Source organism: Schizosaccharomyces octosporus (genome assembly GCF_000150505.1).
Source record: "Schizosaccharomyces octosporus yFS286 unplaced genomic scaffold supercont6.1, whole genome shotgun sequence".
Taxonomy (NCBI): Eukaryota; Fungi; Ascomycota; class Schizosaccharomycetes; order Schizosaccharomycetales; family Schizosaccharomycetaceae; genus Schizosaccharomyces; species Schizosaccharomyces octosporus.
In genome coordinates this window covers 279,969-306,322 of record NW_013185619.1, presented here as the reverse complement: position 1 = coordinate 306,322, position 26,354 = coordinate 279,969, and the positions used below count along the sequence as shown (strand labels likewise).

Genomic DNA, 26,354 nt, shown 5'->3' with positions numbered 1-26,354 from the left:
TCATTCAATTCCCTAGATTGTAGTAGTCTTTATTTTTTACGTGAGGCCTGGTGTGGTCTGTGGATTTTCTTGAAGAAAAACCCGTCATGAACATGCTTCGCGAAGAACGAAAGATGGTTTAAAGGGTGAGTGATGGCTAGTTTGTTGAAAGCAGATCTACCATAAGCATTCTATTATATTGGACTAGTACAAGTTGAATATTCTTTTCAAATTACTTCATCTTGTTCTCTAAAACGCCAATCCTTCATTTGCTTTCTTTTTATTCATTAAACTTCATAAAACCATAAACTACACAGTGTACATTCAACTACAGCTTTGATTCTTTTTATTTTTTGAAAAATAAAAAGACAAAAAAGGAATCATTTGAAAGACAACTAGTGTTTGTCTTTAATTTTTATATCTCTTCACCGACGTTTCGTGAAGAGAGAGAACCCAGAGAACAACGAATCTTCTCATGAAGACCGAACTGTTTGCTCTAACGAACTCCAATTCTCTGTCTCCCAGGGAACTAAGTGAACAGACATCTGGGCTTGACTCACTGTTTTCTGGTGTCGATACGCCACTGCCAAATCGGCAGGCTCAAAAGGATGCGTATATAGGGTGTGAGCAAACGCTGTAGCTATTGCGGGTGAAGTGTATCTTTGCTCTATAAGCAAAGACCAAGTAGTAGCAGCATCGGGATGTATATATAGTTGTTGCAAGAGTAGGGCTTGTAATTCTTTAGGATCATACGCCATTGTTAACATCGCAAGTAGCTTCTCTACAACGCTTAGAGTCTCTGGATTTGAGATCTTATCCTTGTTTAAATTCAAAAGAGCCTCTTGAATCGCCGCCATCATTGCAGTATCGTTATCAGCAACACCAATGGCACCTAGACATACGAGAGAGTCAATATGTTCAGGATGCTGTTCAGTCACCGAAAGAAGCTGTTCTCTTGCTGCCTGTTTACCAGTTTCGCTTCCCAATGCCCAAAGTACCTTTGCAACTAGTACCACGACATCTGGATGAGATTCTCCCAACTCCAAAGACTTCTCAAAGTGTTGTAGAGACTGTTCCAAATTGCCTAAAAAGTATGCTGCCAACCCACATGTAAGATTCAACCCCACAGAAACTTGCTTAGCACTATTGTCTTCTTCATTGATCAAGTCCAAAGCAACAGAAGCATGCTCGGAAGACTCCTCAAATTTGTTCAACCGTAAACACAATCTTGCCAACTGTCCTTTAGCATCAACGTATTTTTCAAGTGCACCGACAGACTCGGTAGCATCATACTCCTTTTCTAACAATTGACATAGCACACGTGCAGTTTCAGTACTGTCATTAGGTTCTTCCAAGTGTTCCAAAAGGCTGCTCTTTATGAAGTTGGCATATGCGTCGTTGGGAAGTTCGGAAAGATACCGTTTGATAGCATACACAGCATTCCATAGCTTAAGTACGTCTTTTCCTTTCGACGAGTTTGCCACATTAAGCATAGCGCTTGCATACCAATAATTCACATCACGTATGTTTCCACCAGATATTTCAAAAGCATGCTGTAGGGCTTGAACAGTCTTTTCATGATCTCCAGTAGAAATTGAGCAATATGCGTATCCCAACCATGCGCGCGAATTATCAGGGTCTATGGAAATAGACCGTGTAAATGCATTATCTGCGCATTCAATATCCAAAATTTGTAAACAAAGAGCTCCGTAGTTTACCCACACATCAATATCTCTTTCGTTTATTTGCAAAGCTTGAATAAAGCAATGTTGGGCAGCTCGAATAGAAGAGCTGTTGGACAGTAAGACACCAAGCATACACCAAAAGTTATTATTCTTTGGCTCCAGCTTAATAGCTTGTTTAAGACAATCGATGGCGACACCCAAATATAACTTGTTTTTTCCAGAATTAAATAAAGTATAGTATGAAACACCAGTATTGTACCATGAAGCTGGCAACAATAGTTTATCTTCAGCTGAAAGGGATAATAAAATACTAAAGCAGGTACATCCACAGGAAATCATGTAACTTGGATCATTGTTTTCTAAATCAGGAAAATAGATCATGTTGTCTATCTGCCGCCCGTTGCTTGCAAGATTCATCGAATCAGTGGATAATAATAAGTCGGAAACATTCTTCGCAGGAAAATCAGCATGATAGTTTCCTAATTTTGAAAATATTATACAAGCATCCCCTAGCATTTTCCAGGAAGAGTATATATTAATATCCATATTCAGTACTGTGCAGCAAACTTCAATTGTCTTTTGTGATGCCAATGCAGACCTTTGGTAATACCCGTGATGAATGTAATACTTTGACAGTCGTAGACTAGTCTCTGCTAAACACAACAAAACACATATCTCGGATGGTCGGCCTTGTAAAACAGATGACAACGTTTCCATTGCATTCTCAAAGTCTCCCATATCTTTTTGGATAGAGCCGATAAAGTATCTGGTGTACCAGTCATTTGGATCTAATGCACTGGCTCTGTTAAATGCTTTCAAAGCGGATATGTAACGACCAGACCTAGCATAAGCTTCCCCTAGACCACTCCAGCAATGCGTGTCTTTGGGAAAAATACGTAAAGCTGCTTGGAAATGGACAATAGCATTTTGGAAATTTTTAGAATGCAATTGGAAGACACCTAAAGACTTATGATGCCAATTAAACTTTCTTTTGCGCTTCAAGTCATTCTGGCTAGTACTTAGAACACGTCTGGAAATAACCTCCACTAACTCCCATTCTTCAGCCTCAGCAAACATTTTCGCTAATTCTTCAGCAGCATCTGTTTGTGATGCTTCCAATTCAAAGGCTTTTTGAAAACATTTCATAGCTCGAGAAATATCATGTACATTTCTATAGTAATATCCCAATTCGGTGTAAGTGGAAGCAAAATTGGGCTCGCAGCGCAAAGAGGAAACGAAGGCTGCAAAAGACTTCTCTTCATAGTTTTCAATTTTGCTTTTTGTGGTATAAATACCAAAACGATAGTAAGCTTCTGCCAAAGCCGGCTTATTTTTGGTGTTTCCTTGCAAAATCTGTAAGCAAGTTTGAACTTGCTCCATGGCTTTATCAAGATCACCCAACATATAGTAACACCATGAAAGCTGAGATAAACAAGGATCCTCGGGATTTTCCCGGAGCACATTCTCTAAAGTTTGAGCGGCATCACTGTACTGCTCATTTTCCATTTGCACACCGGCTAAACCAATAAGAGCACTATAGTTATTAGGTACGTGAGCTAGAACTTTCTTATAAAGCTCTTCAGCTTGTAATATATATCTTGGCACCTCGTAGTAAGAATAGCCAATAGCAAGGAATAAAGAGAAGAGATATGGTAGTTCTTGATACTGAAGGCCTGTATCTGACTCTGTTTTCTTCAATGTATTCAATGCTGACAAGCTAAGCTGGACAGCATCACTATACTCTTTTAAGTACACGCAATACTGGGTATACACTTCAGTAATTAACAAGGATTGAGGGCATTCCTGATAGGATTGAGATAATATGGACAGCACTTGGTCTTGTGGAAGTAAACTTTCATTCGGTTCATCTTCATTGTGGCTATCATTTTGTTTAGATAAGGAATTTTCAGGCTCTTTTTCTTTCGGCGGATGCGTTTCCATCCAATAATCGGAATTTTGAATTGCAACCAACGCTTTAGATAAAGGGTTTTCTGAAAACAGGGTGCAAAACTCTTCGACTTCATTTGGATTCAATTGATCGATGTTTGAATGGTCCTGCCATTCCAAATAAATAGTCCATGCAGTCGGTTCTGGAATATGTAACGTTACCATGCCTTGCACAAGTTCCCAAACTTTATTTTTCCATATTGCCTTTCCTTGACTGTCAGACGCGTAGAGCCGTTTCAAATACATGTATAATAACTTAGTTTCCGTCAAGCGACGAACTTCATCATCCTGAGACCAATTTATAATTTCCATATAGATATTTTCGATAGGAGAATTATCCATAATTTCTTTTTCCACATCGCGAACTACCTGATCAAGGCGAGCGCCAAGTCTATTTTTTCTTTTGTTGATTTCTCGTTGCGAATAATCATTATCAAGAGACTCTTGCAAGTCTGCCATTTGCATATACAAACTTTGGACAGGTTCGATTCGACCTTCAAGATACTGATATAATTCGCCCTGACTAGGTGTCAGTAAAGTCAAAGCTTTCATTTGATCAGCTTTAGAACCCTGCTCACGAACGAGGCTCAAATATTTATTGACAAAATTTAAACATTTTTCACTTTCATTTGCCTCCATGAACTTGTAAGCCAACACTTCTGTTGACTGATGAAGACCTTGAATGTCTTTGAGTTTTTCCTGTAGGTTCCATAAACCCTGCCAAGCAAGCAGAGGTTTATCATCTAATTCTATTGCATTTTGGTATGCCTTCTTTGCCTCTGGCTCCTTATTTAAAGAAGAGTAAGCAACACCTAGAAAGACATAAGCGTTATAATTCTCAGAGTCAAAAGAGAGAGCTTTTTCACACTGTGTTATAGTTTCTTCATAGTCTTTTGTGCTTAAAGCCTCTCTGGCAGCTTTCAACGCAGGTTTCGCCATGGCAATGGCTCGCTGGTAGTTTGGTGGTAGTTTAAGTGGCATACATAGGAACCTCTCTGTAAGGTCTACTAGCCTTGGTTACAGAAGCAGATGTCTTATAGGACTTACGAAAATAAAGCTCTAAATATCAGAAAATGTAAAATAATAGAAATTCTTCATTTGCATACTTGCCATTAGTGAAAACCACAAATAGTAACTGAATGGTTTAAAGCTACTTAAAAAGAAGGCAAGGAGAATAAATATGCCTTTGTATTTAATTTGTTTTCCATAGATCAAAAAGGCTGATGGATAGGATGCATGACACCCATTGATTTTTTCATGCTCCTCTAACAGCTACTATACTGATTGAATGTTGAACAGCTTAGGTATCGAGACGTTACATTTAAAGTTGAATTGAATTCCACTGATATTTGATACGTCTAGTATTTAATAGAGAGCAAGAAACGATATCGGTTCTTGGGGCATGAATGTAGGAAATTGGGAAAAAAAGAAAAAAGGGCAAAACGGCAGACACATTGAAACATATTTTAAATATTTACATTAAAAAGATAAATAAAAACATCCATGTCAAAATAACGTGAAAATGAATGTCGTAAATATATATAACATACTTCATAACAAAATTCGCTTGAGTAAGTAAATCACATGCAAAGGTAACTGGGGTTTTAGAGATTTATGCATTTATAGATGTACTCCCAGTAGATTTTTGAGAACGATGTTTGCGTTTTCTAGCCGACGAAGGGATTGGGAGTTCGGCGACAATTCTTGTTTCGACTGGAGGAACTTTTGGATCTTCCTTTTTATTCTTTTCTTCTGATTGAAAAGAGCTCTTTTCTTTGTTTTCATCTTTTTCGTCCAAAGACACAGAAGAACCTTTCTTATTCGATTTCGTAACGGCGGGTTTTAATTTGGTATCATTTGCAAGTTCCCGAGGAGACTCTGAATGGGAATGTACATTTAATAACGTAGAAGAGACTGGAGAAATAACGGGAAGCTCTTGGAACTTTGAATTTTCATCTCCATTGCGAGTAAAGCAGGAATCCAAAGCGGAAAACACTGTGTGTAAGAAGAACCCGGAAACGATACCAAGAAAAACGGCCCATGATAATAAAACATACAATGGATAGATAGTGACACCCACCATAAAAACAAAGCGAGCCGGCGCTCGTATAAAGTACCAGTATATCGACTGTATCATGAGAATGGCAGGATCAGCAATAATCAATAAGAGCATTGTGATAGCTTTTATAAAGAACATAGAAATTGTATAAAGCAAATAAATTCCTGGCAAGAAAATACGCCGAAAGACAGCGGAGCTAATGCTCCATAAGACGACAAACACAATATATAGAAAACTAGACATAATACTTGTAAAATTCGCCATCCATTGTAAAATTCCTTCGCGTAAACTAGGAAAAACCCCTTGGATTTTATCTATTATGAATTTATCCATGGCTGCAAACTCCTACAATGAATTTGGTTCATTATAAACAAACTCAAGTGACGCATGCTCGGTATTCCTTATAACTATACAGAGACAATAGTATACCATAGTATTATACGATATTGACAAGTAGGTCGTGTGTTCTTTGAGTTTTGAGTCTTAAAGACAAAAGCTACTTATGAATCTTTCACTTCTTCTTATATAACAAAATAAAATCAAATGCCATCAACTTGGATAATCCTTGCTCTTGAAATCGTTCAGCCTCAGGGGTTACAGTGTTACTTCATTTGATGTTAAAAAATAATCAAGTAAAAATGGCGAGTAAGAAGCATAGGTTGGTTTTGTAGGGACAAGTTGTGAGTTGCAACTCAACTTGCCTTGAAAAAACTACACAAAGGGAAACACACACATTATGATTGAGAAAGAATGTGGGCTCCCTCTTACAATAAGATGCTCCCATTACACCTAAACGTTCACTTCTGTATTGTCTTAAAAATAACGTAGGAGCACCAATTCCTGATCTCAAAAGTACCATCTGGGAATACGTCGCTTATCGAAACTTAAGATATTTCTTATAGGTCAGTAAAAGCAGAGAACAAAAAGTCGGTGATAAGAAAGATATAATTGATTCAACCTGATCTTATAAGAGATTATTCAGGATCTAGTAATCTTCTGTTTTCCATAAGTGTTTATATAACAAGGTCTTTTCCCTAAAAGTAAAACACTTGGAAAAAAATAAACAAGAGATAAATTCATTCAATATGACCACCAAGGATGAAAACCCCACAATAGCTGCGTCGTCCCAACGACCTGAAAGAACAACTTACAATGTTCCAAAGCCAGTTCCTGCATACTATCCCCATTCAGGCTCTCCTATATATGCTGACAAAGAGTTGTATACCCGTATTGCAAAGGCCCCTAAGAAATTAGTGAAAACTCATTCTTGTGCTCCTCGTTCAGGCATCGCCGTTACTATCCCTGCCAAGTCGGTATTTCGTATCACTACACCAGAAGGTCCTCAGGTTTGCGATCTCAATATCTGGAACCTTCATAATCCCAGAGAACGCTTTTGGGCCGCTAGGACTCGTCAGCTTCATTCCGCTCACGTTTCCACGTTCGACAGACTGTGGTCGAATTTGCCCTACTTGCGTCCTTTGGTTACCATCACTGCCGATTCTATGGAAGCCCGTCATGATGAATGGGGAGGCCGAGTTCACGACACTTTAGGCACAAGATGTGATCCTTACGTGGACAAGCTGATCTCGGGCATTGACAATGATTTACATTGTCATTCAAACCTAACAAGATCAGTTATGCCTTACGGCCTTACTGAGTTTGATGTTCATGATGTTTTAAACGTCTTCCAAGTCACTGGCTTGAATGAACACGATCAATACTTCATGGAAGCATGTCCCGCTACTTCTTCAGACTACTTTGAGTGCTTTTGTGAACAAGATCTCCTTGTCGCAATCAGCGCATGCCCTGGGGGTGACTTGTCCCAGTGGGGTTGGGGTGAAAATGAGGAAAACACTGAAGAAAGTAAGATGATTGATTGTTGCCGTCCCTTAGCGATTGAAGTGTATCAGTTACAGGATGAGGAAAATGTTCTAAAATGTTGGAATCCCCCTCAATATATCGATTATAAGGGAAACCATGGTCTTCGCGGACCCCAATAAACGTTTGTTGGGTTCAAACATTGCATTGTTCGTAACCCTAGAACGCCCCTAATATTTAATTTTTGTAATGAAAGTATACACATAGCTGGATAAATTCGTCTCATACTTCTGTTAACACCTTTTTGAATTAAGAAACATCTACAAATTAAGCCCATCGCAAAGCTAATTAGCACTTATGGTGTAAAAGATAGTTGTCTAATCATAAATATTTAATCCAAAACACGATCAATCATCTCCAAAGTTTGACCTAAATAGTTCGCTGGATTGACAAGGTCCAACACTTGTTTTTCAGTTAGGTGATCAGTAACCGTTTTTTCCCGCAACAATACTTCTTCTAGAGATTGACCTTTCTCCTTGGATATTTTACATAGTGAATAAACCAATTCATGAGCTTCGTCGCGTCCCAAAAACGATGCTAACTTCATCATCACCGCCTCAGAGGAAATGAGCCCTTTCGTCAAACCCAAATTCATTTCCATTCTTTCAGGACTGACTTCCAGGCCCTGAAGTACAAACACGGTATGCTCTAATGCTTTTGCTGCCAGAGTAAATATCTCCGGCAATACAATCCATTCAATTTCCCAGGTACCAGTTGCGCGTTCATGATCTTCTACCATAGCTTCCAGTAAAGCCGCTACCTTTTGCCGTACACAGGAAACGCAAGATGTTATATATACGCAGGAAATAGGATTTCTTTTCTGGGGCATAGTGGATGATGATCCTCGGTTGGCAACGTAGGGTTCATTGACTTCTCCGATTTCGTTCTGCATCATCAACTTGACATCAAAGGCAAACTTTCCAAGAGTACCTGTGACAATACCTAAAAAGCATCCGGCTTCCGTAATCCGATCCCGTTCTGTATGCCAAGCTATCTCAGGTGTAGACAAGCCAAGTTCTTTTGCGAGTCGTTCCTGTACCTTTAAACCATCCTTCCCTAGAGAAGCAAGGGTACCGCAAGCGCCTCCAAATTCGATAACGGAAAGACGTGGAAGTAACTCATCCAAACGCTGAATATGCCGACGAAATGTACAAAGCAGACGGGCCATCTTAAACCCAAACGTAATAGGAACCGCTTGCTGTAAATTACTCCTCCCCACCATTGGTGTTTCCCTATATTTTCGAGCCAAAATCTCTGTAAACTCAATCGCTTGCTCTAGATAGTACCGGACGACTTTAAAACTTTCCAGTATTTGTATGATCGTAGTGGTATCAGTAACATCTTGTGTAGTGGCACCCCAATGACAATATTTTCCTGCATCTTCTCGACAAAGCTTTGCAATTTGGTGTACAACGCCTAAAACGGGATATCCAATGGTTAACGTTTCTTCTTCTAGTCTTCGGAAATCGATATTCTTCACTTCGCATACGCGACTAATTTCTTTGGAAGCTTCTTGTGGTATGAGACCCAATGAAGCTTCTGCTTTAGCTAGAGCTGACTCCCAATTCAAGTACTGCTGGGTACGATATTCGTCCGACCATATATGACTAACTTTGGTTTCCCCAAAAATTCCACGAAAGATAAAAGAATCAAAAACACTCGTCGGCATTTTAATTGACTTGATATTATGACAAGGACGAACTAGTTTGCTAAAAATTGAATTCTTCGTAAATCACCCGCATTGGTAGCTACCTAAGTATGATTTCATTTCACTGCGGTCAAGCCTAATCTATACCGAAAGGCTTGAGAATGAATAAAATTCTTGAAAAGAAGACATTCATAAAATAAAATAATTCTGACATCTCATTGTAAGTCCTGTGTAACCTTCCTGATCAACGCTTGATATACGATTCCAACATCCAGAAGCTAGATCATGTATCCTCGACTTTTAACATTAAATGAAAAGGTATCCCTACATTCCGAACTTTTAACATGAAACTTGTTTATCATGTGCTGTCTGTAGGTCTCTCTTCGGGTACCAAGCTCAGGTCAGCTGGATCTCTTTTTTGAACTCGATGTTATAAATTATAGCATTCCTTCCAAATTCTTTTCATAAAATTGACAGTGAATAGTATTCCCATCCTTGCTTTCTATCATACTGTTTCCCTAATATAATAAGTATGGGTAAGTTGTGTTCAAAGCCATCCGTTTCACAGACAACTTTCTGTCATTGAGCAAAATCGTTTCGTTGTTTTAAGATCTTTGGATCTTAAAACTTTGGAAATTTGGATTAAAAACCACGGACGTAGTATGGTACGTAGCAAAATTCCACGCTACAACGAATCCTTCACCATGAAAAAAAAATGAAACATTTGCTTTTCCTGTAACGTTAATAATATTTTTCTTGATATTTAACATCATGTTAATCGTAAATAAAAGTCTATTTACATATTTTCCACTAAAGCGACGAGTAACTTGTTACCTTCTGTCCAAGTTTAGCAAGAGTACAACAATTTCAAGTCAACTGTACAGCAAGAATCAAATCTTCGCAAATATTCTTGACATTATGAGCTTGGCTGACTTTTTTGAAAGTAAGTGATTTTTTTTCAAAGGAAATATTGACATCCGGTGTTTGGCAGAGAAAGTTCAAGTCATTACCAATGATGGACGTGTTGTTTTAGGCTTGTTACAAGGATTTGACCATACAACAAATTTGATTCTTTCAGAGTCTGTAGAAAGAATTATTAGTCTAGACCAAGACACAGAAACGATTCCTTTAGGTGTTTATTTGCTTCGCGGTGAGAATGTGTACGTAACAAAATGGATCTTTCTCATATATATTCAGAGATGCTAACTTATCACAGAGCTATTGTTGGGTTGGTGAATGAAAATCTGGATGCTGAGATTGATTGGGAAAAAGTTCGGGGCGAGCCAATTCCTGATATTGTTCATTAGAGGAAATGCATTCCGATAGAGCTAAGCAAGGAATAATGTATCATGGTACCGTAAACTATTAGAAAAAAGTGAGTTCGATGGATCTTAAATTTGAGAAATTGAGAATATGGTTTGACTTTGATTCATCTGCCATTCCGACATTAACTTTTCCCTACATTTTGGTTTAGGAAGCGTATAAGGAAACTTTATGATTCTGAACCAGACATTAATGTGCATCCTTATTGGAGTTTATGCGTCCTGAATTATTCCCTTGTGTGTCTTTCTGGTTACTCATTACCAACAACGTTTTGCTGCTGGAAGTACTTCCTTTAGATCATCGATATGTTTGTCTTTTTTTCCCAATTCACGATTCTTAAACATACTTCTTGTGTTTAATATCTGTTTTTCTCGGGTGAAAGCATAGTAGCATAAAGATGGGACAGTGATGTGATCAAGCTTGCGTGTTTCTTAATCTTCTTTTCTCTGTTGTTTTTCAATAGAAAGGCTAGCTACGATTAACAAGTCCTCTGTTTGCATTGCTTCCTTCCTTAGATTAGAAAACTTCGTCATGCTACGTGCTTATTTGAGGATACAATGTTACCTGTCTAAGTTCAATTTTCTCCGAGAAACACTGGAAATGAAAACACACCTTCTGAACATAATCATCCTGTTAATTCGGGTTTTTTATTTTTGAAACGATGAGTCTCGTCTTACCAGGACAAACCGTTGCTAGAGGTGTTGCAAATGGCGAAGGTACAACTACAAAAGGCGATTTTGTGATTTCTACTCGGACAGGCATCTTTGATCCCAAAACAATATCGGTTAGGTTTCCTGAGAAGATAGAGGAGACGGGAATATTGCCCAAAGTTGGATCCGTTGTTTTGGCTCGAGTTACAAGAATTAATGTTCGTCAGGCTACCGTTAGCATAACCGTTGTGGACGATATCTGCGTTAAAGAAGAATATCAAGGAGTCATTCATGTTCAGGATATTCGAGCTAGTGAAAAAAGTAAAGTGAAGGTTCAGAATTCTTTCCGACCTGGTGATATTGTTCGAGCTTTAGTGGTATGTAATTAACCCATTTTTGGTTGAGTTGCTTTTCTGAAATTGTAATATGTGAAACTAATAATGATAAATAGCTTTCTCTGGGAGATGGATCTGCTTATTTCTTGACCACAGCACGCAACGACTTGGGCGTGGTTTTTGCCCAATCGAGTGAGACCGGTGAACAAATGTTCCCTGTTGATTATCAACATATGCAGACGGAATCCGGGTTTACAGAACAGAGGAAGTGTGCAAAGCCGATTTTGGATGAATAGAAGGCTTCATTTTCATATTCTCTGCCTTTAGGTTTCATTGTTCAGTTGTTTGCTGTAGTTGTGAAAATGTCAGATTATTGAACGAAATAATTTTTGCGATATTGGATATTGCGATCATTTCTTGTTTATTTTCTCCTTGGCTCTCTATATAAGGATCACGTAGTTTACGTTTTTTGTTTACTGTAATGTGCAAATGAATATAATTTCAATGGATTCTGGTTTAATAAAATGGACACTTTAAGTAAACTAAATTCAACTCAATTTAGATGCGTGCAAATCAATTCTTAAGGACTCCTTGAGTTGGTCAGATCGGTTGTTTAATACAGATTATATTATCTTGAAAAGATTTTCACCAGCTTCCCATCAATATTCCATTCTATAATTTGATAATCGGTTTAAAACACTTTAATTGAGAATATTTATGAGTACGCTTTTGCGTCTACTTCTTAAGTCACTGAGGTTGGAAGACGAGATGTAATAATTAAAGAACTGTTTTTATTGAGAACTTTACTTATTAGTATGAATTAGGAAAGAACTCAATGGAAATATTCAAGGTCGGATTCACTCCAACTAGTGAACCTTGATATCAGACTTACTTGACCACTACCCAGATATACTTTACTCTCAATTACCTGCAGGACGCCAAATCTGGTCAAGTATTGTATAAAAATATGTCGTCTGGACAAAGAGAAAATGTATTTCCCACTAGAATGTATGGCAGGTTTCTTCTGAAAAAGCACTAATAGACATAGGACGCTTACGACGATGAAAACTCGCCTTAAAGGAGCACAAACAGGCCATTCGTTACTTAAAAGGAAGTCCGAAGCTTTGAAAAAGCGATTTCGAGAAATTGTTGTGAATATAGATCAGGTAAGTTATCCTTCATCGAGACGCGAATTCGAAACCATTCAGATGCTTCTATCAATGTTTGTCAGGAAGTCTTTCTATTATAGGTTTCATGATATAAAAAGAATTTGCAATTGTGAAATTTACTGGATAGTATCTAACATAGTTTACTAAAGGCGAAACATAAAATGGGTCGTGTAATGCAGATAGCAGCTTTCTCAATGGCGGAAGTGGGTTTTGCAATGGGAAATAACATCAATTTTGAAGTACAACAATCTGTGAAGCAAGCTAGGCTCAAAGTCCACTCTAAGCAAGAAAATATTAGCGGAGTTTTTCTTCCTGCTTTCGAAACAAATCTTAACGAAAATATCGATGACTTTCAGCTCACTGGTTTGGGTAGAGGAGGACAACAAATCCAAAAAGCTCGTCAATTTTACGGAAAAGCCGTGGACACTCTTGTTCAATTGGCTTCCTACCAATCTGCATTCATTCTGTTAGGTGACGTTTTACAAATTACGAACAGGCGCGTGAATTCAATTGAGCATATTATCATTCCAAGACTTGAAAATACCATCAAGTACATTGAATCCGAATTGGAAGAGCTTGAGCGTGAGGACTTTACGCGATTAAAGAAAGTCCAAAAGATTAAAGAACAGAGAGAAGAGAACGAGGCTGTAGCAGATACTAAAGAGGCTGGTGCTAATGTAGTGCAGGCTACTTCAGATGGTGAAATTGTCAAACCTCCTTCCGTTGAAGTTGGAAAACAGCTTATTTCAGAAGCAGAGAAAAATACTGATAAGGAAGATACTTACTCGCTTCCATCGACCTCTACTAATGTCTCTGATGATGACAAAGAGGCTGATTCTGATGAAGATGTTATCTTTTAGACAGCTGGAATTTCCTTCCTCATATTTTTTTCGTGTTGATCTTACGCAGGTTCTCGCTTAATGCTTTTGTAATATCACTATCAGAACAACTTTCTTAGAGCATAAAAGGTTTCTTGTTTTTTACGAAGTATATAACTGACATTTCCAAGTAATCTTTTAAAGCTTCATATTTTGGTGATCTTTGCTTCTTGCAAAATACAACTTTCGTGTTGATCTTTCTTTTAGCCTATTTAATGTCATCTATAGAATCATTCTTAAGTTGATCTGATGAGGGACATGACTATATTCACAATTAATATACTATGCATGTAATTTGAAGAAAAAAAAAATGGTGTTGATATCATTATTCTATTACAAGCTTTCATTAGCATTATTTTAATGTTCAGAGAAAAAGTTATAGCCTCAAAACCAAACGGAACCGACCAATAAACCAAACAAAATTTTTAGCAAAAATAAAGTAAACAAATTTAAAAAAATTACCATTTGGATAGTTCTTTATTTTATAAGAGAAACAATCAACATAGAAGCCTATATCCGTTATTTTTGCAGACTAAGGCAATTTTTCAAGTGAGTTTGGTTCTTATGATATCTTTTTCACCATTCATAACAAGTCTCATTTCCTCAGCAGTTAAATACTCGTAGTCAACCAAAGCATTCGCAATTGAATCAAGCTCTTTTTTGTGTGACTTCAAAAGTAAAAGTGCTCTTTGGTATGCTGCTTCCAGTAAAGATTTGATCTCAGCTTCAACTATTGCTTTAGTGGTAGGGGAGAGAGAATCCAAATCTGCTTCAAGGCTGACAGGTCCTATTTGTTCCGACATGCCAAACTCAGTAACCATCCTCCTAGCAACCTGAGTAGCTTTATCTATATCATTGTGTGCACCGGAGGTAATATTATTTTTTCCGTAAAGTAATTCTTCAGCAGCGCGGCCTCCCATGGCAACGTCCATCATTGCAAGATACTCATCCCTAGTCCAGCTATCCTTGTCCATATCTGGAAGCGATATGGTCATACCGAGACTACTTCCTCGTGGCATAATCGTCGCCTTATATGGACGCATAGCATTTCTAGTAAGCAATGCCACTAGAGCATGACCGCCCTCGTGGTATGCAGTCATCAGTTTGCTCTCGGCAGTAACCACGGCGCTTTTCCTTTCAGCTCCCATTAGAATCCTATCCTTTGACCATTCAAGATCGTGCATGGCCACTTTAGAGCTATGATTTTTACTAGCACGAACTGCTGCCTGATTGATCAAGTTCGCCAGATCTGCTCCTGCAAATCCGGATGTTCCTCGTGCTATAATACTCAGATCAACGGTATAGTCTAAAGGAATGTTATGAGTGTGATGGCGTAGAATTGCCATACGTCCCCGCACATCTGGAAGAGGAACATGTATATGGCGGTCAAAGCGTCCAGGGCGAGTTAAGGCTGGATCAAGACTTTCGGGAAAGTTAGTAGCTCCAATAAATACAACAGGATGAGCTACATCTTCGCCTTTGGAAAATCCGTCTAAATCAACCAGAAGCTGGTTCAACGTTTGACGCATATGGGCGGCATCTCGAGCATTTCTCTTTTGTCCAATTGCATCCAACTCATCAATGAAAATAATTGCAGGTGCGTGTTTTCGCGCGGCTACGAAAAGCTCCCGAACCCTTTTGGCACCAACACCGACATACATTTCATCAAACTGACTCCCACTCATGAAAAAGAAAGGAACATTAGCTTCGCCAGCAACAGCACGGGCAAGCATAGTTTTTCCAGTTCCCGGTGGTCCCGTCAGTAGAACACCTCGAGGAAGCTTTCCTCCAAGTCTCGTAAAGTGAGTAGGATCTTTTAAAAAATTTACAATTTCCTCAAGTTCTTCCTTAGCTTCATCCACACCTTGAACATCAGAGAAGCGCACATCAATAGAACGTTCCTCGATTGGCTCTTGTTCAGCAGAGTTGGACATTATATTATTAAGTCCGGATGATGCAACGAAGATACTGACGCCAAGTAAGATAAAATAGGAGGCCACACTAAGACCTGCTATAAATCTGAAGATGCGAAAAAATTTCGTAAAGCGAGACTCGTCGATCACGACGTACATTGGGGTTTTACTGCTAGAACCCAATGTGGAAGACTGTGAAGTAGGATTCATTGGATGCGCAGAAGGTTGATGTTCATGAGCATGACCTGGAGAATGTAAATTTTGTATAGCTTCGGCTGGTTTCATAAATTCGTTCGAATTTTTTGGATAAGGGTTTAAATCGGCTTTTAAATAAGGGGGAAAAGATGGTGGTAACTTTTGCTTCTGAGACAGCTTATTCAAAGCTTCTTGATAATATCGATCACATATCGAATTCCTGGCTACTCCTGAAGTTTCGTAGCGATGCTGGATTGCTTCGGGATATGAATTAAATAATTCTTTGTATAGCTTGGCCTGAAAATAAGGATCAGATAAATTTTCATTTGCTAACTGTTCATAATCAGCTAGTTTTTTTCGTTTACTGGGGTGTAACCAAGCAGCTGCCGAATAGTTGCGGTTTCTCCATAAGAATGGTGAAAAAGGAGCCCATTGAAGCCTTCGACATCCAGTCTGCACAGATTGACTGCTGCCCTATTAAACAATTAGTTCATACATCAACGAAAAGTTGACCAACGGCATATTTAACGATACCATTTCTATCTGTGGCTTCTGCTCAACTTACAATTAAAGATAGTGAATGCAAGACTCTTGACATAGAAACTTATAACAAACCTATCTCGTTTTTTCTATATTGGCTTTTAGATGTTGGGATCAACTGCTTGATATCTTTGTTCTTTTTAAATTCCTACGTAGTAAGAATAGGTATGGGAAGTTGAATTCTAAAGAATGCTAAACTAGGTAACAATGTTATTTCACAAATTAATGTCACTTTAGACCGTTAAATAAAGAACTGCAGCGTAATGTAAATAAATCACTCACTACTTCTACATTTACCGATGACAGGTACGTATTCTTAAGTTCAAAGAACGCACCCGATTAAAAAGTGGTAAAGGTAGGTGATTTGGGTTACTTCGTGTTGGTTAGTTGCTCCAGCATGAAGAAGTCTTTGCTGATACGATATATAGCTTTTATTTTGCTGATTTTTCCCTCCTTAGGTTGAAATTCATCCAGTTGCGAAGGTCCGTTTATAAGGTTTAGTACTAGATTGTAATTTTTATGATGTTAGCAAGAATCAACGACGATGATATCCATGATTCCGTTTAAAATTGTGCTGTAGACATTGAGTATAGATAGAAAACAAACGCATATTAATCTTCTTTAATAAAAGTTGCAAAATGTAATAGATTTACAAATAAACGTATCACCAATACAACGCTGGCAGCAGTACGAGTCCTCTAAACGCAGAACGTCCTTCTTTTCCAATAAAATAAATATCAATACGAAATTTCCGCTTCAGTATCTTTATACTTAACCTTCAACTCAAATAAGCTCCTTGCATGTAAAAGTGGTTGTCGATCCATGCATTCGGTTTATTGGAGTATGCCTATTGTGAATAGATTTCTTTTTTTATTAATTTACATGATCTTCTTTCCAAGTATCTATCCATTGAAGTAACCGAGACATATTTGACTCCATATCGTCAGTCGAATTGCTTTCGAGTTCTACAATTATTTTAGGGTCAAAACTTTCTCTTACTTCTTCCAAGCAGATCTGCATAATTTCGGCTTCATTGTTTTCCTGAATTTTGTGCAATGAATATCCTCTAGCTTCAAGTCTTTCCCATAGTTTGGAATGATCAGTTCTCAAGACTATAGCCAAGTCAATTAGTTCTTCGGGGAAAATGCCGCATGTATGCCAGTCGACAATACAGCCTCCTTTTAATAGCCTTGGTTCAAGATAATCCAAAACTTTTTCTTCGTCGACATCGTATGTCTGCCATTTTTCATCAAATCCAAAATGTAAGTGATGTTCTTTCACGATTGTGCCCATGCACAAGTGTTCGAGTTCAGAAGCATCAGCAAGCTGCTCAGCAAGGGTTGTTTTTCCTGTACTACACTTGTTAGTTAAATTTTTATTTCAAAAAGCTTTCAATGTTTTGGCATACCCAGGAGTGCCACAAAGAATGATATTAGGTAAGCTTCTGTGTTCTGTAGTCATCTGAATATTTTAGAGAATTACTGTTTTAAAGTATATATTTCTATGTTTCCCTGTAGCAAATGATCAAAAGCAACTGCAGTTTTGCGAAGGAAAGATGCTTTATGGGAAGTAGTGTAATACAATAGCTAAATAATGCTTAAGCAATGAAAGAAGCTATTTTTCTTTTCTTTTTTATATAAATTCGACTGTTTTGTTTGCTTTCAGATTTGCTTTTCTTCAGCAAAATTGATCAGGCTATTTTCTGGAAGATGGACGAAAGCCAATTTTCTCAGATCATACAATAGTTGAAAATCGATTTGAAATTTCGTAAAGGATTTCGGTGTTTATTTTATAGTTAAATGAAAGAATCAAACATAGCCTCTACCAATTTTGAAGCCAAATATTAAGTTTCCTACTACATGCAGCAACATTGACAATTCGACTTCCAAACTACCTAATCTATCTATCTATATATATATATATATATATATATCTTTTTTTTACTATCAAGGAGATGTTAGGATGGAAACAGAAGAACAGATAAATAACGTTGAAGAATTCTTGACATTGCCGTTTTCTGACACAAGCCCTTTAACGGAGGGACCAGGCGAAGAAGATGTTGGTTTTACTATAAATGAGTATTTTGCTCATAGCATCATTGGATATGGTTCTTCTAGTACCGTATGGTTGGCTACGAAAAGCCCTAACAATGCTGAATATGTATGCCCAGAGGCATTGTGCATGCTTCTTACTTCTATCAAGCAACTAACAAGAATTTATTCTTTAGGCCATTAAAGAATTTCGTAAAAGCTTTTTGCGCCGTCAGAAAAGAGCAAATTTACTTCATACTGTGAGCAAGCAGAGTGGAAGGACTCATTTAGATCGTATATCTTTGGAGAAAAAACTTCATCAGGACGAACAGTTAGACCCTTTTTGTTATATAAGGACTGAACTTGATATCCTTCAATTGTTAAATCATCCAAACATTGTCAAGATAGTGGAAGTGATAAATAATGAGTATATGGATATGTTACTAGTTGGTATGTGGGAAATAGAAGAGCCTTTTTACTTTTCGAATTGCTAATCTCTTTTATAAAATATAGTTTTAAATTACTGTTCGAGTGGTAAGCTGGCTTCCGTTGATCATGGTATAACTTTCTCTGCGTTTCCAGAAGAGAGTTGTCGAATTTATTTTCGTCAGCTTGTATCTTCTGTCGATTATAGTATGCTCATTTAAGTATCTTGAACTCGCATTACTAATGACTTCAATTCTAGTTCACAGAAAAAATGTGGTTCATAGAGATATAAAGCCTGACAATATCTTGCTAGACGCTGCTCGGAATTTGTGTTTAATTGATTTCGGTCTAGCGGAATTCCTTCCACCAGATGGAATGGTCGATGTTGTATCTTCAACGCCAGCGTTTATGGCACCAGTAAGTAATTCATCTTCCGTCAATCGCTAACGTCTAGGAACTGCTGGCTTGTCCTCATCAAAAAGTCGATGGTAGGAAACCCGATCTCTGGTCTATGGGAGTTACGTTGTATGTCTTGGCTTTCGCAAAACTTCCTTTTTCTGGAAATACAATTGCAGAAATGATTACAAACATAAAAGAAAAGGAGTATGTCAACCCTTATGATACAGTGTTAGTTATTAACATGAGTTATTAGTCTTGAAATACCGAATTATGCTAGCGAAAATCTTCGAAATGTTATAAAAAAACTACTCCAGAAGGAACCTCAGCGAAGAATTAACGCACAAGAATTATTGAAGGATCCTTTCGTAAGGGAATAAGAACCTTCAATTTACAGCTATGATTAAAATAGAGAACGGTGTTCGTATACGTATACGGATTTATAAAATGATGAAGACAAATGCAATTCTGTATTTCGATTGAATTTGCGCTTCGCTCTGACATTGATGATTTACCCCGTGGTTTTCTTTAAAAATATTATCCTCATAATTGAAATCTTAGCAATACGATTTGCTTAATTTTCGTTTACATACCCAATTTTAAGAAGTCTACGAAGAATTTATGGTAGATAGACAATAACATCGCAAAAAAGGTACTTGATGTTCGTTAATTTTTTGGCATAATATTAATAAAAATCCTTATTCGGCTTAATCGCTGCAAATATTGAATAAAGGTTGCTAGTGTACGAAACAGAATGTTTATCTTATATTACATAACCCGACTCTGGTGTTTACAGAATCATTCTACGAGCACTTGAAGTACAAACAATGCAATTATTTGATGAAATAAAGTCTTTTTTAAATAAAAATATTCCATTTGCTTCATTAAAATTCGGCTCTGACTCTAAAATTACTCGTAAATTCGCTGTCATCCATGAAAACGATGTATTCCCCATAGGGTTATGGACTTTTGTAGACAAAGACAGTTTAGACTTGTAAGTCATGCTTTGTTAGCTATTGGCTGTCATGCTAAATTAATAGAAATGCTTTGCAAGCTATTCCATTTGTCCGCAATGAGAGCTTTCGAGAAAATCAAGAGGTACATACTCTTAATATTATCGAGCACTAGAATACTTACTGACTCACAAAAAACATTTAGGATAAATGGATGTACTTTAAAGAAGAAAAGATCAGATATCATGAATTATCAGAAGCCATTAATATGTCAACTACTGATGGTGATATAAATACAAATGGATATTGGGAGGAAAAGACCAAGTCTTGGAAGGTATTGGATATTAAGAATAGGTACACAAAGTCAGAGAATGTATATTCTGCAGAATTAGAACAACCGACAGGTCTGCATCCTAAATTACTGGTGAACTTGACAAATCTGAAGCCGCCGAACAAGCATTGTACTTTACGAGGCGTTCTCCGCTTGCCTTCTACATTATTTGTTGATCAGTATGAATTGTCTTCTATGTCTGAAATGAGTGCCGGAAATTTGGATCAAATCCTTAAGATTTATGGTGAAACAGACTTAGAGGCGCCAACGTATACTCTTCCTGGAACAGGAAGTATTTTATGGTTTCAAGTGTTTTTGAATGAAACGGCCCGTCATGAGTATAATCTCCAGTTGGAACTTCCTTTACACACACGATATCAATTACCCACAAAACGAGATGCTTATGCAAAAACAATCTTCTATTCACCAAGTGTTTATTGGGATTGTTCGAAGAAAAAGATACCTATAGAAGAAGAGCCACTTTCTCATTTACTGTTCAATCGCTATGTATATCCTTTGAAATCAATTGGACCTTCCAATCTAACTATAACAATTCCAACCGCCAACGTTGAACATGAGCAAGCGGTCCGATGGATAACCAACACAGTGATTCTTGGAATGTTTTTCTACGTTGTATCATTTCTAATACGAAAACTTAAGAGAGGTTTAAAACAACTGCTATAATTGCTTTAAGAATATGTGTATATCATATCGTCTTCGTTACTACTTTTATTAAACAGAAATCATAATGTTTTTAAAATTTATAAATAATATATATGATAAACTATTTGAGAAGCTAAATATTAAGTAGGGGTAGAGATATGCAATAAAATTATTACACATCAAAATTCTTAAACATGGCGGTAGTAACGTACTATATGGTTAGAAGTTTGAAAATAAGAATGGAAGAACATCAAAAAATCGTACCTTTCGATGGTAGCGAGTAGTTGCACTCAAAGCCAATACACCCACTTGGGTATTAGCAGCAGCTAGATGATTTAGAACGACATGATTAGGATTTGGAAGAACAGATTGATCTTCTTTATAGGCAGTATTAGAGTTTAAAATACATTTCTCCAAATGAGGAGGTAATGAAGGAGGTTTGGGGAGTTTCATTTCGGCAAGAGAATTACTGGAAAGAAAAGACGGTATTTCGGACACATATTTCTCGGAATCTGGCTCTTCACTAGGAGGGAAATTAGTTTGCACTTGGCTAAATCTCTGATCAAGACCAGTGTCAACACCTTCATTAGCTTCAACCTCAAGGTAATTGTATAGATTTCCTTCAGCATCTGTTGCTGTGGGAAAATCTGAAGAGCAGCACCAGATACCATCTACCAGGAACTTAAATCGTTGAGTTCCTGGGCGTAACTGCAATACTAATGTATAATCTTCGCTAATGAAACAACTTAGTAAATGGAATCAGCTATCTACTTACGTTTTGAGTAATTGTATCTTCTTTTTCCATTTTGAGAAAGATCCCGTAACATAGACGATTTCACCTCCACCTCTCCAACGAAGGACAGTAGGCACGTAAGGACCTAGCAATCAATTAGTAAAAATCATTCCTTCATTTCAATTCTCAAAAGGATGTTAAACTTTTCTATAATTCTGTTGCAAGGGATAGAAAAGTGGAACAGACCAGAATCCATCCTGATGTCTGAAAGGACTACATCTTCCATTGAGTATAGCCAACATACCATTGTATGGTTCTTTTTTAGTAGAGGAGTGAGAGCGGCGTTTATTTCGTCCGGTACCGGCTGCGGCATTTTGATAGCCATCGTTAGCACCGGCTGTACTTGAATTGTCATCCATGAGGTCCGCATCTTGATTGAGATCATCTGGAGCAATGCTGATCATGCTTTGAGTTCTGTGAGGAACCGAATCATGATTTTCCGGTGTAACATGTTTGTTTACACTTTGGGCGTTACGTGACATAGCCGAGTCACCTATGGTGTAAGTTAATAATTCGTTTAATTCTTTTAGAATAAATATAATTAATCATCCTTACCTTCTTGAGACTGAGCATTTCCCATAATGACTGAATTGGATAGAATCGTAAACTGCTAAGTTCAAATTAGACAGGTTTCCGCTGTACCTCTTACTTAGGTAGGGTAATGCACGAGATCATGTGGTAGAACGATAATATACTAATGATATTTCAGATCATATAATTATACAGTTTCTTTCATAATAAACAAAAAGATGAGAATTGAAGAATTAACTGATATATATCATTTCATTATAAACTTTTAACAGAATCAATTGATTTAAATGAATTGCTTCACACCGCATCTCTTAACGTTCAAAAGAAAAGGTATGGCAAAAACTAATACTGACATAAGACAAGATTTATCTCATCTAACAGTTTACATAGATCTTATTACAAGTAAAAGAACTCCTTAAAAAACTAAGATTGTTGAATAGATATTTTGAATGAATGAAACCGTTTGAAAACTAAAACAAACATATAACCTATCAACATTATCAAAAATTTATGTATTACCACTAAAAATCTTATCTCACTGTATAAAACACACGAGTTGAACAGTAATAAATTAATAAGCTAGATTCTCGGTTCAAACTTCTGTCGATTCTATTTTTTACTCATTTTTCATATATTTTTTTTTGTGGTGTAAATAAACATTTACGCTGGTGGTAACAATACAACGAACAATCCTTTCGTAGTAACATCATAATAGAAATTGCAGTTATAACAGTTAAAAAGAATCTGACTCATATCATTGATTAATTCTTTTACCTTTTATTTTTTTTTCTAAAAAATTCTGTCATTTCTCCATCCAGTGGTAATAAGCTTTCTCGTATACGATATTTCTTCAGTGACATAAAGTGAGATTTGTTCCAGGGTTACGCAGTTTTCAAGTTTCACCTATAGTTCTTATACTTTCTGATTTTTTCTTTTAATTTACTTCATATTCCAGATTTGGACCTTTACTTGTGTTTTCGTGATAATGAAATTGGTAGTTCTAGGTGGATCTGGGTTCCTTGGCCATAATATTTGTAAACATGCTGTTGCAAAAGGATATCAAGTTGTTTCTGTGTCTCGAAGAGGTCGTGGTAACATTCAGTTTAAAGAACCATGGATGGAAAAGGTCCATTGGGAACGAGCGGATGTAATGAGAGATCCTCATTCCCTTCTTCCATTTGCTCATGGTGCTTCTGCTGTTCTAAACACGGTTGGAATCCTTATGGAATCCAATTATAAGCAGGCGCTCGAAAACCCAAGAGGTTCCATTCTTCAACTAGTCAAGAACTTGAAAGGTAATGTTTTTCAAGGATCTGAAAATCCGTTGAAGAAGCCTGCTTCTCCTTCTGTTCCTCCTGTAAACCCGAGTTTAAATTTTGAATCTGTCAATCGAGACTTGGCTATTAATACGGCCAAAGTAGCTGCTGAAGCTCATGTTCCCGTGTACTGTTACATTTCTGCTCATGCGTCAGTTCCTGGTTTGGATCCAAGATATATAAGCACAAAGAGAGAGGCCGAGCAAGCAATTTCGAACATTCCAAATATACGTTCCATCTTTGTACGTCCTAGTTTTATGTATGATACTCACGCTCGACCTATATCAGGAATCTTTGCTCCATTTTTAAAATTATCTTCCGGAATCAATCATTTCAGTTCTGGGTTATTTGATTTTCTCGGAGCAGCATCTGCTGAACCCTTGCCTACTACTGTTGTTGCAAAAGCAACTCTTGGGGCTATCCTTGATCCTTCCATATCTGGACCAGTAGGAATACAAAGGATTAAAGAATTGGCGAATTGTGAAAGTTCTTCTTAAATATAGTACGACAAATTTTGAAGAGCATAGCCAAATTTCCCGTAAATCTCTTGTTAATTTTACAAGAACATCAACGAGTTTGGTTTGCTTTCCTTCATTATTTCTATAACTAAGAATTTTATTTTATTTCATATTCTATTACTATTTCTCATTTTCTTAACATTGCAAATGTTTTGATGATGATAATAATAATTTTGATAATTTATTTTGTTTATTTCTTTCTTCTTAGGTTTCACTAAATATCCCTAAAAGCACTTTGCAAGGAATAACTAAGGAGTTACATATTTATCCCAATGTACAAACGAACTCATTTTGTGCAGTAAAAGGGTAGAAGGTAGTTTGTAGGACAGGGGTCCAGTTTGACGAGTTTTTTTATCTTCAAAAGGATGGATTTGTTAGTAGGATTTCGAAAACACTTAATACTTTTCTTGTGTTTCTATTCTATTGTTTTGCAATGTTTCTCTCAGGTAATACCCAGGGCTGGTAGTAGTCCAAAAACCATTGAAAACGAACAAAATAATAGTAATGGTTGTTTAAAAAGTACTCTTTTTAATGCTGTGTCAACAAAGGAGAGACGGTCTATAAACAATGAAGCTAAGACGTCTAATAAACCAACGTCTCAGTATGTTGTTTATTTTAAAGAAATAAATTTCGATCAGCTGACACAAAACGTTTATTCATCTTTTCGACAAAACGGTTTCATTTTTTTACGTCAAGTGACAAACAATGCTCTACTTGCAAATATTATGCCCATAACGCAGCTTCTGCGTTTGTAAAGTTAATAAAGGAATATAATTCAGGAATCCCTTTTTATTTATTTGATTGCAGCGTTAACTCTTGGTATTGTCAACAAGAATTGGGCATTTATGCGTATCCTACATTAGCCTACTTTCACAATATGGGTGATTTTACCTTTTTCAATAGTCATACCCCGTTTGAGGTCCTCAAAAAATTTACAGAAACAATTCGCCCTTTAAATAATTTGGATGGACAACCTCATATTGAGGACGTTGTTAGATTAGGAGAGCTGGAATCTCTGGAAAGCCAATACGATGTTTTTTTCTTATACTTACATGATTATGGATCAACATCTGAAGATTTTGACTATCTACGAATGTTCTCTCGTTCTTTGGCCGGCTATGCTCCCATCTTTCGATCAGACGACCAAAATTTGGTTAAGCATTACAATATTACTCGACTTCCTCACTTATTGGCCGTCCGAAATGGGATTCCTTTTTCTTATCCAGCAAAGGACGTCTCTTCGATGCGCAATACCATCCGTATGTGCTCATGGGCCGCCAAACACAAATATGCTCTTGTCCCAGAGCTAACACCCCAATTAGCAAGATCATTAGATGATGATTCATATCTGGCTATCGCCTTAATAAATCCCGCTTCGCATGATGTCGAATCCAACGATTTGCATAATGTTCAATCTATCGCAAAACAGTGGGTACAAGACTTGCGGTCTATAGAAAGAAGCCAATTACTTCAAGCTCGTAAAGAATGGTGGGACTATGTCAAACGCTTAAAAGCGAAAGGTTACCGAGATGTTGCTTTTCGTGCCTCTGACCATCCTTTACCCCTACCCAAGAATAGAAAGATAACATTTGTCTGGCTGAATGCCTTTCACTGGAAATCATGGCTTACTGATGTATTTTCCATCAAATCTGTACCCCAATCACGATTCCTTTTTGTTCATCCTTCAGGATTAAATTATTGGGATGACTCGGAAGATGGTACACCACTTACATTAGACCATTCTTCGCATATTGTGCATACAGCTTTAAATATTGCAACTGTTGAGGGAAGACCTTCTCATTACAAGTTAACAGTTAGCCGCGAATACTTTTGGCTAATGCAAATCAAAGAGTTCTTAGGCCTTTATCAGATATATCTTTGGATTCTCACCGTCTGTTTTATCCTTGTATTTTACTGGCCTTCCATTAAACATCTTTTGCGTCGCGCCAACGGATCAGTCATCAAACAGTTGAAGCGACGTTCGCTAAAAAATTTCAGGAAACGCGTTTGAAATAATACCCTGACATATAGATGTTACTGTTAGGCGTCTACGTGTCTGCTTCTCAAGAATTTCTTCAACTTCGTTTGGTTTATTTTAATCGAGTGGACGTCTACCGTAGGTTTTCCTAATGTATATTATATAAAATTCTTAGTCGCTCTTTTTTTATAAAAAAAATCTTAAAATTTTTTTTAGTTTA

General features: G+C 37.2%; 14 protein-coding genes across 14 annotated transcripts; 8 read left to right on the top strand and 6 right to left on the bottom strand.

The window, feature by feature from the left end:
• Positions 1–29: 29 nt before the first annotated feature.
• On the bottom strand, positions 30–4,592 carry SOCG_02764 (ski complex TPR repeat subunit Ski3; the record flags this gene model as incomplete). Its single annotated transcript, XM_013161254.1, has 2 exons — positions 30–170; positions 540–4,592. The coding sequence occupies 2 exons, from the start codon at positions 4,590–4,592 to the stop codon at positions 30–32; spliced, it is 4,194 nt and encodes a 1,397-aa protein (XP_013016708.1).
• A 631-nt stretch (positions 4,593–5,223) lies between these two features.
• SOCG_02763 (uncharacterized protein) lies at positions 5,224–6,003 on the bottom strand (the record flags this gene model as incomplete). The annotated part of the gene is made up of 1 exon (XM_013161253.1): positions 5,224–6,003. One exon carries the CDS (start codon positions 6,001–6,003, stop codon positions 5,224–5,226), a length of 780 nt encoding a protein of 259 aa, XP_013016707.1.
• Positions 6,004–6,755: 752 nt separating this feature from the next.
• On the top strand, positions 6,756–7,670 carry SOCG_02762 (meiotic chromosome segregation protein; the record flags this gene model as incomplete). Its single annotated transcript, XM_013161252.1, has 1 exon — positions 6,756–7,670. One exon carries the CDS (start codon positions 6,756–6,758, stop codon positions 7,668–7,670), a length of 915 nt encoding a protein of 304 aa, XP_013016706.1.
• A 209-nt stretch (positions 7,671–7,879) lies between these two features.
• Positions 7,880–9,217, bottom strand: SOCG_02761 (fumarate lyase superfamily protein; the record flags this gene model as incomplete). Its single annotated transcript, XM_013161251.1, has 1 exon — positions 7,880–9,217. The coding sequence occupies one exon, from the start codon at positions 9,215–9,217 to the stop codon at positions 7,880–7,882; it is 1,338 nt and encodes a 445-aa protein (XP_013016705.1).
• An 897-nt stretch (positions 9,218–10,114) lies between these two features.
• Positions 10,115–10,503, top strand: SOCG_02760 (U6 snRNP-associated protein Lsm8; the record flags this gene model as incomplete). The annotated part of the gene is made up of 3 exons (XM_013161250.1): positions 10,115–10,139; positions 10,188–10,356; positions 10,413–10,503. The coding sequence occupies 3 exons, from the start codon at positions 10,115–10,117 to the stop codon at positions 10,501–10,503; spliced, it is 285 nt and encodes a 94-aa protein (XP_013016704.1).
• Positions 10,504–11,180: 677 nt separating this feature from the next.
• On the top strand, positions 11,181–11,800 carry SOCG_02759 (exosome subunit Csl4; the record flags this gene model as incomplete). Its single annotated transcript, XM_013161249.1, has 2 exons — positions 11,181–11,546; positions 11,621–11,800. 2 exons carry the CDS (start codon positions 11,181–11,183, stop codon positions 11,798–11,800), a joined length of 546 nt encoding a protein of 181 aa, XP_013016703.1.
• Positions 11,801–11,964: 164 nt separating this feature from the next.
• Positions 11,965–13,906, top strand: SOCG_02758 (V-type ATPase V1 subunit D). Its single transcript, XM_013161248.1, has 4 exons — positions 11,965–12,274; positions 12,329–12,512; positions 12,553–12,670; positions 12,823–13,906. Exons 2-4 carry the CDS (start codon positions 12,472–12,474, stop codon positions 13,531–13,533), a joined length of 870 nt encoding a protein of 289 aa, XP_013016702.1. The 5' UTR covers positions 11,965–12,274; positions 12,329–12,471; the 3' UTR covers positions 13,534–13,906.
• On the bottom strand, positions 13,853–16,359 carry SOCG_02757 (inner membrane I-AAA protease complex subunit Yme1). The gene is made up of 2 exons (XM_013161247.1): positions 16,225–16,359; positions 13,853–16,133 (listed from the first exon to the last, which is right to left on the bottom strand). The coding sequence occupies exons 1-2, from the start codon at positions 16,255–16,257 to the stop codon at positions 14,097–14,099; spliced, it is 2,070 nt and encodes a 689-aa protein (XP_013016701.1). The 5' UTR covers positions 16,258–16,359; the 3' UTR covers positions 13,853–14,096.
• A 713-nt stretch (positions 16,360–17,072) lies between these two features.
• Positions 17,073–17,660, bottom strand: SOCG_02756 (nucleoside-triphosphatase; the record flags this gene model as incomplete). Its single annotated transcript, XM_013161246.1, has 2 exons — positions 17,073–17,553; positions 17,608–17,660. The coding sequence occupies 2 exons, from the start codon at positions 17,658–17,660 to the stop codon at positions 17,073–17,075; spliced, it is 534 nt and encodes a 177-aa protein (XP_013016700.1).
• A 501-nt stretch (positions 17,661–18,161) lies between these two features.
• SOCG_02755 (CAMKK/META protein kinase Ppk34) lies at positions 18,162–19,431 on the top strand (the record flags this gene model as incomplete). Its single annotated transcript, XM_013161245.1, has 6 exons — positions 18,162–18,359; positions 18,427–18,679; positions 18,743–18,862; positions 18,915–19,072; positions 19,110–19,258; positions 19,308–19,431. 6 exons carry the CDS (start codon positions 18,162–18,164, stop codon positions 19,429–19,431), a joined length of 1,002 nt encoding a protein of 333 aa, XP_013016699.1.
• A 408-nt stretch (positions 19,432–19,839) lies between these two features.
• SOCG_02754 (pig-X) lies at positions 19,840–21,174 on the top strand. The gene is made up of 3 exons (XM_013161244.1): positions 19,840–20,045; positions 20,092–20,149; positions 20,210–21,174. Exons 1-3 carry the CDS (start codon positions 19,879–19,881, stop codon positions 21,017–21,019), a joined length of 1,035 nt encoding a protein of 344 aa, XP_013016698.1. The 5' UTR covers positions 19,840–19,878; the 3' UTR covers positions 21,020–21,174.
• Positions 21,047–22,440, bottom strand: SOCG_02753 (AMP-activated protein kinase beta subunit). Its single transcript, XM_013161243.1, has 5 exons — positions 22,347–22,440; positions 22,036–22,284; positions 21,774–21,876; positions 21,263–21,731; positions 21,047–21,209 (listed from the first exon to the last, which is right to left on the bottom strand). Exons 1-5 carry the CDS (start codon positions 22,369–22,371, stop codon positions 21,171–21,173), a joined length of 885 nt encoding a protein of 294 aa, XP_013016697.1. The 5' UTR covers positions 22,372–22,440; the 3' UTR covers positions 21,047–21,170.
• Positions 22,441–22,955: 515 nt separating this feature from the next.
• Positions 22,956–24,372, top strand: SOCG_02752 (NAD dependent epimerase/dehydratase). The gene has a single exon (XM_013161242.1). It carries the CDS (start codon positions 23,308–23,310, stop codon positions 24,133–24,135), a length of 828 nt encoding a protein of 275 aa, XP_013016696.1. The 5' UTR covers positions 22,956–23,307; the 3' UTR covers positions 24,136–24,372.
• SOCG_02751 (protein disulfide isomerase) lies at positions 24,306–26,354 on the top strand. Its single transcript, XM_013161241.1, has one exon. The coding sequence runs from the start codon at positions 25,034–25,036 to the stop codon at positions 26,165–26,167; it is 1,134 nt and encodes a 377-aa protein (XP_013016695.1). The 5' UTR covers positions 24,306–25,033; the 3' UTR covers positions 26,168–26,354.